Consider the following 14,499-nt stretch of genomic DNA (forward strand, 5'->3'; position numbering starts at 1 on the left):
TGGTTTCAGTGTAGGAATGGAGGCGTTTGATGAGCTCCTATTGATTAATGTTCCCTGGATTCAGGAGTTCTCTGATGTTCTCAGGATTTGGACTTTATCCTCCTGCTTCTGGTTTTCAGTTTTATTTTTACAGTAGCCTCAAGACTTCTCCATCTATACAGCACAGATGATAAAACATCTAGGTTAAAGATGAAAAGTTTCTCCACATTGAGGGACAACCCAAGAGCTTCACTGAGTTGTATGGAGAAGAGAAGAGGGAAGGGGTAGTTAGAGGTGACTGGAATGAGATGAGGTGGGATCAAAAGAAGAGAGAGCAAGCTAGCCAGTAATCACTACCTTATGTGCACTTCTCAGTCTGGACCACTCAGAGATGTTCATGGATTTATACAGGGAAGAGGAGAGGGAGGAAGTAGACAGAGGTGGCCAGGAGGATAAAAGAGGAAAATGAAAAGGAGAGAGACAGATCCAGACAGTAACCATTTCCCTAAGTGTTCTCCATCGTCTGGAACACACAGAGATTCACAGAGTTGGGTAGAGAAGAGAAGGGGGAGGGAGGAGACAGAGACAACCTGGTGGAGAAAAAGGAGAGTCCAAAGGAAGAGAGAGTGGTCAAGCCAGTAATCTTGCTCTCAGGTAAAATTGGGTACTGAAGATTGGGTTTATAAATGTACAAAATTGACAACAAATACAAAAAGCAAAGATTAAAAATCTTGAGTAGAATTTGTATTTTCAAAAATACAATACTAAAGAAAAGAAGAACAACAACAACAAGAAAAAAAACAAAGTCACGAGAATTATTAAAAAAACAACATATATATTAAAATATGTAACAAAAAATATATATACAGCATTTGCTTTAAAAATAGGGTCTTCTTTTTTGAAAAGTGATAGTAGGTTATAAAAATTAAAATTAAAGGAGAAATAAAGGACTTAAAAATTTTAAAAAAATTTTAAAAAGGAGAAGAAAAAGAAAAGAAAAAACAATCAAACAACAACATCAACAAAAAAAGAGAGAGAGAGAATGGTCGTAAAAATAGTAAAGATATTTCTGGGACTTTCTTTTGTGTTGTGGGCAGTGTGGGGTCACTTCCAAGGCGGTTCCCTCTGTTCAGCTTCTTCTGTTTGCTGGTCTCTTTAGTGTCCGATTTCCACCCTGACACAAGGGCGGCAGTGATGGACACTTTTTTTTTTTTTTTTTAGGCTCACTTGTTCAGTCGCGCTGTGGGGAGGGAGGGATGCTGCAAACAAATAACACTGGTGTGTGCTCGCAGTGCCTCAGCCATGCTGGGCATGCCTCTGCACATGGCGCACACTGCTCAGGCTCTATGTTGCTCTGCAGGGAACCGTCTGAGGCTGGCCCTAGGCTGCATGCACCTCCCCAGTCTAAGCTGCTCAGGCTTGGCTCTCAGGTAGCCCTCAGAGGTGCAGATTCAGTTGGGCCTGCATTCTGTGCCCTTCCCAGGACCGAGTAGCTCAGGTGTTTGGCGAGCACGGTCGCTGCAACTTATCGCCTTTCCCTGCTGCTCAGTTTTCTGGGTGTACTGCTGGCGCCCCTTGTCAGGCAGATGGTGACTGTTGAGAACCCCAAGAAGTCTTAGTTAGCAAAAAAGCCTGCTTGCAGTTTGGTAGGTAAAGTATCTCCCGGGCTGCGATTGCCCCCTTCCAGCCCTTACGGCTCTGGCTGCCTGTCACCAGATGGGGATGGTCTGCAGCTGGCTTTGTTCTGTACATGGTCCTGGTGGTGTCTTATGTTAGAGCTTTTCACATGGTAGCTATCCCATAGTCTGGTATGCTAGCCCAAGTTAGTTCACTCTGGTTACATTCGGGGCATTCTGGCCCGATTCTTAAAAAGCACTGCAGCCTGTGCCTCTCTGCCCAGCCCCCACTTGCTAGAGGCGGATGCAGGCATCTGTGCTGCTTCTCCGCTGGGGGGGTTACCGTTGGGCTTGTAATCTGTTGGTTTAAATTATTTATTTATTTTTCTTCCCTGTTATGTTGCCCTCTGTGCTTCCAAGGCTCACCACAGACTTGGCAGTAAGAGTGTTTCCTGGTGTTTGGAAACTTATCTCTTTTTAAGACTCCCTTCCTGGGATGGGACTCCCTTCCTGGGACAGAGCTCCCTCCTTACCTCCTTTGTCTCTTTTTTTCATCTTTTATATTTTTCCTACCTGTTTTTGAAGACAATGATCTGCTTTTCTGGGTGCCTGACATCCTCTGCCAGCATTCAGAAGTTGTTTTGTAGAATTTACTCAGCATTGAAATGTTCTTTTGATGAATTTGTGGGGGAGAAAGTGGTCTCCCCATCCTATTCCTCCGCCATCTTAGCTAACCTCCTCCAGTCCAAGTTTTATGCATGAAATAGGGCACTTAAAGCTGGTGCACTGGGACAACCCTGAGGGATGGGATGGGGAGGGAGGTGGGAGAGGGGTTTACAATGGGGAACACATGTACACCCATGGTTGATTCATGTTACTGTATGGCAAAAACCACTACAACATTGTAAAGTAATTAGCTTCCAATTAAAATAAATAAATTAATATAATAATGAGAAAAGAAACAAAAAAGTGAAAGCTAAGATGAATTAAAATTGTGGAGAACTGCAGCTGGCCCAGAGGGGATATGGTAGAGCATACATAGAAGAATATAGTGAGATATCAAAGCTAGAAAGTTAAATTCATATGAAATCAGAGAGCTTCTGTTTTATTCTGGAGATAATGAGTAGCCACTGAAAGTCTTAAATATTGAAGTGGAAAGGCAAATTCAATGGTACAGGAAAACCAACCAGGAAGACAGTTTACCATCTAGGCATGAAAGGATTGGTGCCTGACTGTAGAATACAAGATATTACATATCACAATGACTTGGAAACCAAATGTCAGTGTAATTTTAGAGGAAAGGTCAGAGTATTATGAAATTTGTAGCCTTGATTCCTGAAAGGAGGTGGTGCCATGCACTTACATAAAAGTTAAAGGAGTTGCCACAATCCCAAGATTCATTAGAAAGAGTGCTTATAGTAGTACACCTGATGTCCTTGTGATTGGCAAGAAAGAAAAAAAAAATAACATTTTGGTGATTTTTGAAAAGAGTTTGTCTTCATTACCATTCTATTAAAAGTCTCTGTACATTTCTGATATGTAACTCAATGAGCCAGATTGCTGGGATTTTATATACTATTGATGGCTCCTAATTTAATGTTTTCAGCTTTTGGAAAAGTTTGACTTGCATAACTCAGTATTTGCATATGCTTTGCATGTCCATCTCAAGTGGGGTCACTGTTAAACTCACGTGTAATATAAATATTAGCTTAAATTCCAGGATATTATAGTCAAATGATGGTTGTTTATTGTAGGTCATGATCTGAAGTTGTGGCCTTTAAGTCTTTCATGGTTATTTGAAATGTTTGAATGAATTATATTTTCAAACTGTCAATGGGCTCTTACATTCTGCTTGTGGTTTGCATGTTGTTTGCATGTCAATTGGACTTCAAGTAGGCATATGACTTAATATGGCCAAATGGTATCTGGATAATGCTGGAAACCTTTCAAGGATGAGAAAAGATTATTATACTGTTAACAGAAGTATAAATTCAATAAAAGTTAAAGCATTTGAGTGATAAATGGAGGGACTGATGGCTACTTTTCATCTATAGTTTGATCAATTTTCTATTAAAATACTGACTATACAAAGAAAAATTGGAAGTCCACAATTATCTTGAGTTTGTGGTAAATGTTAACCTTATATAAATGGGTTATTGATAGTTGCTATTATGTTGAACATAAGGTGAAGGTTATTGATGGTCGCTATTATGTTGAACATGAGGTGAAGATTTTATGGAGAGATAAATAGTGATTAATTTATGTTATGGAATATCCCATCATTACAGCAAAGCTGCATGATGGGTAATGCATAAAATACATATACATCTACATAATTTTGTAAAGTTAACTTAAAATAAACTAATTTAAAAGGTGGCATAGAAATCCATTTTTAGTTGTGTTTGCACTATATTGAGACTTTAAATTAGTAATCACAGGAAAAAGGTTTCAAAACTGCAAAATCTGTTTTAATAGATTGCTCCTAACAGTGATTCAGAGGGTGAGCCATAAACGAAGTGATGGGGAAAAGTTTAAAATGCTTTATTAATACTCTTTGGAGATTTGGAGTCATAGGAAGTGTAGAATATGTTTCCCTTCTTGGATTCCACACAAAATTTGTTTCCAGCTTTTTTATCCTTGAATAATTCTGATAACAGTATATTTTGTGTCTGTCTTTATCAGAAATATTGATGACTGTTGCATTCTTTATTTAGGAATTTCTTTAATAGAGTGATCATTTTAATGTGTGAGACTATCATATCTAGGAGTTTGTTTCATTGTGCTACTTTTGAATACTTTGTTAATGACTTTAACTCAGCCATCTTTGTTGAGCCCAGGAGATTTATTTATAGCATTCTTCCTTCTAACCCTGTTTGTGTCCTAAAATTATGTTTTGAGTCTTTGTATTACCATTATTGTTGTTTTGAGGAATGAGATTTAAGAGGCCTCTGAATATATTTCCTACAGATTCATTGTACACTTGCTGTTGTGATATTGGAAACAAGAAAAAAATGATGAGATACAAAGAGGGGGAAAGGGATGTTATTAACATTTGATAATTGTGTGTAAGATGAACGTGAACATTGCCCATAGTAGAATTTCAATAGCCTATAATAATTTAGGAAAATTACAGGGAGCACATTTTAGAACATCTGTTCAATATTACTTGTTTCTGGGATCATGTCCAAAAAAGGCAAGATTACTGTCAAAGCAATAGTTTAAAATACATTATAAAGTGCATACCTGTGGTGGATTCATGTTGACGTATGACAAAACCAATACAATATTGTAAAGTAATTAACCTCCAATTAAAATAAATAAATTTATATTAAAAATAAATAAATTAAAATTAAAATTAAAAAAATTGCTATGGTTTACTTATTCTAATCATGTTAACATCTGTAATGTTAGGTCAACTTTCCCTAGCCTCTACTCAAAGGTGTTTCCTCACAAATACCAAACTTATGAAGGATAAGCAGACAACTATTTCACTTTCCCTAGCCTCTACTCAAAGGTGTTTCCTGACAAATACCAAATTTATGAAGGATAAGCAGACAACTATTTCAATTTGCTACTTTTTTTTATAATGACATATCTGTGGCTACCACAAGAGTTATATGCATAATACTTGAAAGATATTCTTTAAGAAATTTAAAATATATATATATTTCACTTTGCATATGTCCTCTATCAAAATATCAACCTGTTTTCCAGTTTTAATAGCAAATATCCACATATTTGAGTGAGGTGAAGGTGAGGTGAAGTCGCTCAGTCATGTCCGACTCTTTGAGACCCCATGGACTGTAACCTACTAAGCTTCTCCATCCATGGGATTCTCCAGGCAAGAATACTGGAGTGGGTTGCCATTTCCTTCTCCAGGGGATCTTTCCTTCTCCAGGAATTTGTTAAACAAATAGAATAAACAAATAAAACAAATAGAATTCTTGAGACTACTCAAATATGTGGGCTTCCCTGGTGTCTCAGAGGTTAAAGCGTCCGCCTCCAGTGCGGGAGACCCGGGTTTGATCCCTGGGTCGGGAAGATCCCCTGGAGAAGGAAATGGCAACCCACTCCAGTATTCTTGCCTGGAGAATCCCATGGATTGAGAAGCCTAGTAGGTTACAGTCCACGGGGTGGCAAAGAGTCGGACATGACTGAACGAATTCACCTCAACTTCACCTCACTCAAATATGTGGATATTTGTTATTAAAACTGGAAAACAGGTTGATATTTTGATGGAGGACATATTCCTTATGGACAAAATCTTCAAATTAGAACTATAAGCATTCACTTTAGAGATTTATACCTAAAAGTCTAGGACATATTCCCAGTCTTATTTTCTTCAATAATTCTGAAGCCTAAATAATCTACATCTTATCATACCAGTACCACTATTCAGTTCGGTTCAGTTCAGTTCAGTTGCTCAGTCTTCTCCGACTCTTTGCAACCCCATGAATTGCAGCACGCCAGGCCTCCCTGTCCATCACCACTGCCCGGAGTTCACTCAAACTCATATCCATTGCATCAGTGATGCCATCCAGCCATCTCATCCTCTGCCATCCCCTTCTCCTCCTGCCCCCAATCCCTCCCAGCATCAGGGTCTTTTCCAATGAGTCAACTCTTCGCATGAGGTGGCCAAAGTACTGGAGTTTCAGCTTTAGCATCATTCCTTCCAAAGAACACTCAGGGCTGATCTCCTTCAGAATGGACTGGTTGGATCTCCTTGCAGTCCATGGGAGTCTCAGGAGTCTTCTCCAACACCACAGTTCAAAAGCATCAATTCTTTGGCACTCAGCTTTCTTCACAGTCCAACTCTCACATCCATACATGACTACTGTAAAAACCATAGCATTGACTAGACGGACCTTTGTTAGCAAAGTAATGTCTCTGCTTTTGAATATGCTATCTAGTTTGGTCATAACTTTTTTTCCAAGGAGTAAGCGTCTTTTAATTTCATGGGTGCAATCACCATCTGTAGTGATTTGGGAGCCCCAAAAAATAAAGTCTGACACTGTTTCCACTGTTTCCCCATCTATTTCCCATGAACTGATGGGACCAAATGCCATGGTCTTCGTTTTCTGAATGTTGAGCTTTAACCCAACATTTTCACTCTCTTCTTTAACTTTCATCAAGAGGCTTTTTTCGTTCCTTTTCACATTCTGCCATAAAGGTAGTGTCATCTGCATATCTGAGGTTATTGATATTTCTCCCGGCAATCTTAATTCCAGCTTGTGCTTCTTCCAGCCCAGCATTTCTCATGATGTACTCTGCATATAATTTAAATAAGCAGAGTGACAATATAGAGCCTGATGTACTCCTTTTCCTATTTGGAACCAGTCTGTTGTTCCCTGTCCAGTTCTAACTGTTGCTTCCTGACCTGCATATAGGTTTCTCAAGAGGCAGGTCAGGTGGTCTGGTATTCCCATCTCTTTCAGAATTCTCCACAGTTTATTGTGATCCACACAGTCAAAGGCTTTGGCATAGTCAATAAAGCAGAAATAGATGTTTCTCTGGAACTCTCTTGCTTTTTTGATGATCCAGCAGATGTTGGCAATTTGATCTCTGGTTCCTCTGCCTTTTCTAAAACCAGCTTGAACATCAGGGAGTTCCCGGTTGACGTATTGCTGAAGCCTGGCTTGGAGAATTTTGAGCATGACTTTACTAGCATGTGAGATGAGTGCAATTGTGCAGTAGTTTGAGCATTCTTTGGCATTGTCTTTCTTTGGGATTGGAATGAAAACGGACCTTTTCCAGTCCTGTGGCCACTGCTGTGTTTTCCAAATATGCTGGCATATTGAGTCCAGTACTTTTACAGCATTATCTTTCAGGATTTGAAATAGCTCAACTGGAATACCATCACCTCCACTCGCTTTGCTCCTAAAGAAAGAGTTAAGCTAGAAACTATAAACATATCATTACATTATAATGTTTAAAAGGAAAGTTGCTTCTTTTCATTAAGCACACTGATGTTCAACTTAAAGATTCTTGTCTATTTTTATTGGTAAAAAATTGAACATTATAAATAAATATTTTGGAAGTGAGAGCAAGAGCAAGGAATATTGTTAAATGAAAGTCTGTATATAGGTGCATTTTAAAATTATAAAACCATGTTAAATTCCATAGACACTATTAATTGCTAAAGGAGATACTAAGATGATAAAGTCACTTAAAATTCAACAAGAGTGAAGACTTTTTTTCTTAACTATTTAATAGCATCCATTTTGATGTGATTTCCCTTTGTCCAAATAATGTAACAAATATAATAATTTAAAATGCACTTTCTCTTTTAGGACTGGATCTGCCATTTATGATGATGCCTCATCCTCTACTTCCAGTCAGCTTACCTCCTGCATCAGTTGCCATGGCAATGAATCAGATGAACCATCTTAATACTATTGCCAACATGGCTGCTGCCGCCCAGATTCACAGTCCACTCTCCAGAGGGGGGGCTTCAGTTATAAAGGTAAGAATCATAATTTAGAAGAGGATAAAGTTGTTAATAACATGTAAATTTTGATAAAATAATAATTTCATGAAATCTTAAGTATAAACACATAGCTCACTGACTCAGTTGCTTAGCATAAAGTATTGATGAGTTTGATTTCTGACTAGGCCTGCTATGGTGTTTTTGTTATTGTCATTTGTTTTCATTCAATGACCACAGATACTACCTTTAATTCTAGCATCCTGTCTTGTATTCATGAGCACAGTGTGTGGGAGGCTAAAGAGAGAGCAGAAAAATGTGCAAAATCCATTCCTATTGCTGGGGTGAAACAAAGTAAACACTGCATCCTCTTGGTATTTGTGAGGCAGTTGTGGAATAGTATATATCATAAAAGATTTATAGTTAAAAAGACCTGCATTTCAGTTCTGATTCTGCTACTTAATATCTGAATGACCTTGGATATAGCAATTAACCTTCCTCAACTTTTTCCTCAACTGTAAAATAAAATTCATAATCTATTGTGGGTCCATCTGTATTTTTTGTCTTCTATTGATTGAGTCCCTATTATGTATCATGTGATTTTTAAGGCTTGTGACCTAATAGGGAGAGACAAAAAATAAAGTTTTTGATTTAAAATGTAAACAGATGAACTAATTTGTACTATTTTGAAAACATGCTTTTGCTGATTTTGTTTTATACAATCTGAAGCCAGGATTCCTGAGTCATGTGAAAACTACATATATTGTTTTAAATTTTCCTATATTCTATGTGCTTAAAATTTTTGTAGTAAATATTATCAATGTGTTATGTTTGTCTTTTTTTTTTCAGGTTCTTTAAAAGGACCAATATAAAATGCATACAACCATGATTGCATGTTTATATGATATGTATTTTTATAATGTGACAGTATACTTTTGTTTGTTTGAATGCTCATAGACTCAAATGAATGCACCACTTAGTGTACTTATTCATAATATCATTTGACTAGTCTGATAATATTGCATATTAGAATGAAATAAAAACCTTCAGATTCCTGTAATAGGCTTAAAAGTCCAGTGTTTTAGAGTTTGTATTTGGGCCAACATCCAGTGGTATGCCTATAGATCAGAAAAAATAAAAGGAAAGAAAGAAAAGAAAGTGAAAACCTCTGATTTGTAACTTTTGACAATTTCTGTGGTATAAGTAATTCCCACCACAGCTGATTTCATGCTAACAGCAGCTTAACACCTGACTCACAGAATTACTGTGTATTTAATAATTAGCTTTAATTTGAACAAGATAATACTCTCCTTTAAAGTCTTATATGAAATATGAAATGTTTATCAAATCAACTTTTCTGCACCAATATTCCCCCATATCAAACAAAATATTTTCAAAGTAGTTTACCTCTTATATTTATTCAGAAAAGCATAACATGTAAATCAAGGTTTGAGATCCCTATGAAAATGAGTAAACGTTTGTTGTTGTTGTTGTTGTTGTTATTGAAATTATGCCACTTTAACATAAAATAAAATCACATTGGAAAGAGCATAATTGCATTTATGCCATCTTATTCTACCAGTGTGTAAATATTTACATCCCAATGTGAAAAAAAAATGGTGAATAGAGGTGTTGACTTCTACAAATGCTCTTAAATAGTGAAAACTAACACAAGGGAGACTAGACCTGGTTTCATCTTTTGAATTTCCTTCTCACAGGTAGAAAAGAAAACCACAGCTTTTTAGAGATTTGAGAAGTGATGTGACTTTTAGAATCTTAGACATCTAAAGAAAATATGTATTTACTTCGGTTTTAATAAATTTCCCACCTTCATGGTGGTAAACAATCAATAAATAATCTTAGATGCATAGCACATACCTACTACAGCAATACTATTTAATATAGTAGCCATTAGCCACATGTGGCTATTTCAATTAAAATTAATTAAATAAAATGAACATTTCAGTTCCTCAGTGGCTACTAGTTACATTTCAACTTCTAATTAGATAGTACAGATAAGGAACATTTGCCTATTTACAGAAAATTTTATCAGACAGCACTGTTTCTAAGACGTTAGATAGGATGGTTGCAAAATTCAGAACATTCATAATCTTTGGGGAAAAGAGATAATACACTTTGAAAAAATCAGCAACTGTATTGCAATTGTTATGTCCAAGGTCCCAATCCCCAGGACTGAGAGAACAAGACATCCACAGCAATGCAAACGCAAAAAGGGAATTTTATTGCTAGCTCCAGCCAGGACCCAAGTTTCATCCAATGCAATGGAGTGGAACAAGGGCCCCGAGTCCTGAATTACAGCAGTATTTATAAGGTTAAGACAAAGACAGGGAGTTGGCAGGGGCGGATTGGTTGCAAGGGCTCCTTAACATCTGCTAATTGGCTAGATTTTCACACGTGCGGGCTTTCTCGGGGGGGTTTTGTCCTTGTCCTGATAAGCTTGAACCAGGCTACAGGGAGTATACTGATTGGTCGAGTCCTGGCGCCTGCAGAGGATGATCTCAGCTCCTCCTTGGCAATAACTCAGCCCCTCTGTAAAGGAGACTTAGGCCTACCTTGGCCCCCTGAAGCCTGTCATGGCGCCTGTTTGGTCCTAACACAGTCAGCGTTGAATTTGGCCAGAAAGGATAGTTGTTGCTTAATATTGCCTTATTGTTGTTCAGTTGCCCAGTTGTGTCCGACTCTTTGCTATCCCATGGACTGCAGCACACCCAGGCCTCTATGTCCCTCACCATCATGTCTATTACATTGTTGGTGTCATCCAGCTGTCTCATCCTCTGATTCCCTCTTCTCCTTCTGCCCTCAATCTTTCCCAGCATCAGGGACTTTTCCAATGAGTCAGCTGTTCACATCAGATGACCAAAATATTGAAATTTCAGCTTCAGTATCAGTCTTTCCAATGAGTATTCAGGGGTGATTTTGAAAGATTGTTGTTAAACCATGAAAAGACACTGGAATTCTTGGCCTCCAGAGGAGAAGAATTCAATCTGGAACCAGAGATGAGGCTTGATTGCTCAGAGTTTTTTGTGTAATAAAGTTATATTAAAGTATAAAGGAGATAGAGAAGGCTTCTGACATAGGCATCAGAAGAGGGCAGAAAGAGTACCCCCCTTCTAGTCTTCAGCTGGATGTTATATAGTCACTAGCCATCTGTTAATGAAAGAAAGGAATGTCTTAAAACTCAGAATGGCACCAGGCCCCCTATCCATAAAATATATTTTGGGATAATCTTGGCACCAGATGACTCATCCCGGGCCATAAAAACAATTGATTTGAATCTTGTAGAAGGGCAGATTACCATACAAATAGTTTCATTTACATAGATTAAGGGAACAATGTCTGAGTGTAACATAGTGGTTTGTCAAGTAGGTTCTGAGCCATTAGGTGGAACCAACTTGAAGACAAGAGTTTGGGGTAAATGCATAGTACATTAACATAGCTTAAGACAAACATTTCCATGAGAAAAATGCATTGGTTAACTCAAGGTTTGAGAATAGTTAACTTCAGGTGAGAGCAGGTGTCATTATTGCAACACAGTATTTTAAGAGAAACCTTTTAAATTTGTATAGAGAAGGAAAAGAATATTGCTAGTTTGTTTCCTCCTGCTGCTTAAAAGAGATAAAAATGTCTGACACTTGCAGCCTATTTCCTCCATTTGGAGACCCCTGGCCTTCCTGCCTGTTACCCTCTCAATTCCCTTAAGATTGACTGGTTTGATCTCCTTGCTGTCCAAGGGACTCTCAGGAGTCTTCTCCAGCATGATAGTTCGAAAGCATCAATTCTTCAGTACTCTACCTTCTTTATGGTCCTGCTCTCACAATCATATGTGACCATTGGGAAGACCATAGCCTTGACTATATGGACATTTGTCAGCAGATTATTGTCTCTTCTTTTCAACACACTGTCTAGGTTTGTCATAACTTTCTTACCAAGAAGCAAATGTCTCCTGATTTCATGGCTACAGTCCCCATCCACAGTGATTGTAGAGCTCAAGAAGAGGAAATCTGTCACTACTTCCATCTTTTCCCCCTCTATTTACCATGAAGTAATGGGGCTAGATGCCATAATCTTAATTTTTTAAATTTAGTTTTAATAATTTAGTTTTAAGCTGGCTCTTTCACTCTCTTCCTTCACTTTCACCCCCTTCACCCTCATCGAGAGGCTTACTCCATTATTATTGTCATCATTTTCTATTAGAAAGCTGAGAGCAAGAACAGAATTAACTCATTTAGCATAGGTCCAATATGTGCAAATAATCATGTTACATTGCTTTATCAAACAAAAAAAAAAAAAAGAAGAAAGAAACAGATACCCCATCCCCAAAAGAGTTTATAGAATTATATACTGTTTCTCTCTAGAGATATCATAATTTGTTAATTAAGTAAGATGTATTAAGAAGAAGATTTCAGTGGAAGAATATGGCATGATGGGTAAGAGCATGAGCTCTGAAGTCAGATTGTATGCCTGTATTTGAATTCTGATTGCACCATTTCTTGTTATGTGAATTCAGGAAAATGAATTAACCTGTCCATACTTGCCTATCAGTTTGCCTTCTTTTGCAGTGAAGTGGGGAAAATAATGGTATCTACCTCTTAACATGGGGTGTTAAAATAGACTTAAATGAGACAAACTTGTTAACACACTTAGTGTGTTTATACTTAGTAAATACTCAGTGTAAACTAATTGTATTTTATTATGTTTTATACTCAAGAGTTCATATAGAAAGAGTAATAAGTAGAAACCAAGATCATGGCAGAGAGCTAGACTGAGAAAGTAATAGCTTTTCCCATATACATTTGTCTGTGCAAATTCTTATCAGTAATAGGACTAAGGGGTCCCCACCATTAGATGCATATACAGGTATTGGACTCTCCCTCTGCAGAGAATCTGTTAACTTTTAGTACTTTGATCTTGATGTCACAAAAGGAAGGTTAGGGATCTGGTGGGAACTGGAGAGAGATGCCCATTTTAATATCAAAATTTATCTGATTTTTATTCTATTTTAAATTACCTTTGAATGTTTCAGTTCAGTCAGTTTAGTCACTCAGTAGTGTCTGACTCTTTGCAAACTCATGGACTGCAGCACGCCAGGTTTCCCTGTCCATCCAGTTGGTGATTCCATCGAACCATCTCATCCTCTATCATGACCTTCTCCTCAAATTCAGTCGTGTCCGACTCTGTGAGACCCCATAGACGCCAGCCCATCAGGCTACCCCATCCCTGGGATTCTCCAGGCAATAACACTAGAGTGGGTTGCCATTTCCTTCTCCAATACACAAAAGTAAGAAGTGAAAGTGAAGTCGCTCAGTCGTGTCTGACTCTTCACGACCCCATGGACTGCAGCCTTCCAGGCTCCTCTGTCCATGGGATTTTCCAGGCAAGAGCACTGGAGTGGGGTGCCATTACCTTCTCCGAATGGGTACATTACACACTCCATAAATGTTTGTTGCATAAATGAGTAAAAACTAATGATTCATTGGATGTTAAACATTGGGGAGTGTTTTTAACATGATGATCATTAATGATATAGACGTTAATTCAAAACTGACAAAAAATAGTTGTAAGTTGTAAAATATATATATATATATATATTTTAGTTTTGTTGTTATTTCTGTTTTTGGTCAAAAATAGTTTGAGAATATCGTTGTGCCTGGGCACAAAGTCCTTAGGTCTGACTCAGATCTCTTAACTGTTGGCTCAGCTATTAGCATTTGTAGCTAATAATTAATAGAGCTATAACATTAATTAGAAATTGTATTATGATCATTAGATTTTTAAGACTTATCTTTCTGTTATATTACACAATGTGGCAAAATCCTGAGAGCAGAATAGGTAAAATACCTGACTGATATGAACACATATTTTCTTACATTTAAGTATCTCATACTACATTTTTTCTATATTTGTGGGAAAGTTCATCATAGTTTTCTCTGTAACAAATTTAAGAAAATTAAGTAGGAAGCTATTATTTGGCTGTTTACCAATACCATCTGATTAGTTGTGTTTTTTGTTTGCCTGAGCAGCTGGCGATTAATGAATTGATTGGAAATGGTCACAGGGCAATGGCATTAGCATGTGAACATCTGGCATTAAAATTACTCAACACAGAGAGCACTTTTTGTGATAATTCAAATTCACTGAAAAAAGTCACTAGTTGAATCTTATTCTAAGTGCTCTGCGGAAAGGAAAAGCTATTGCAATATTTTAGAACATGAGATGAAGATGCATTGTGTGAGAATTGAGGGCTGTTTGTTGTGTATGTGTGTATGTGTTTGGGTGGGTGGCAGAGGCCCAAGCCTACAACCTAATTTGCAAGCCATACATATTTCCACTGAACTATCCATTCTCCCACTTGAAGGCATTTACATGCTATGAACAGATATTATAGCTGATCCCCTTTAAGCTGTCAGCCTCTTCCAGAACAAGTTGATCACATTGAAGAGGTGAGAGGGCACTTTGGCC

The 14,499-nt window shown here is 37.6% G+C and overlaps 1 protein-coding gene across 1 annotated transcript in view; it reads left to right on the forward strand.

Moving 5' to 3' along the window:
• DACH2 (dachshund family transcription factor 2) overlaps nt 1–14,499 on the forward strand; it is a 227,359-nt gene that overhangs the window by 36,717 nt on the left and 176,143 nt on the right. The window contains exon 2 of the mRNA XM_018044696.1: nt 7,886–8,058. Within this exon, the coding sequence (XP_017900185.1) occupies nt 7,886–8,058 (173 nt within the window). The remainder of the gene's footprint in view (nt 1–7,885; nt 8,059–14,499) is intronic.

Source organism: Capra hircus, unplaced genomic scaffold (assembly GCF_001704415.2).
Source record: "Capra hircus breed San Clemente unplaced genomic scaffold, ASM170441v1, whole genome shotgun sequence".
NCBI lineage: Eukaryota > Metazoa > Chordata > Mammalia > Artiodactyla > Bovidae > Capra > Capra hircus.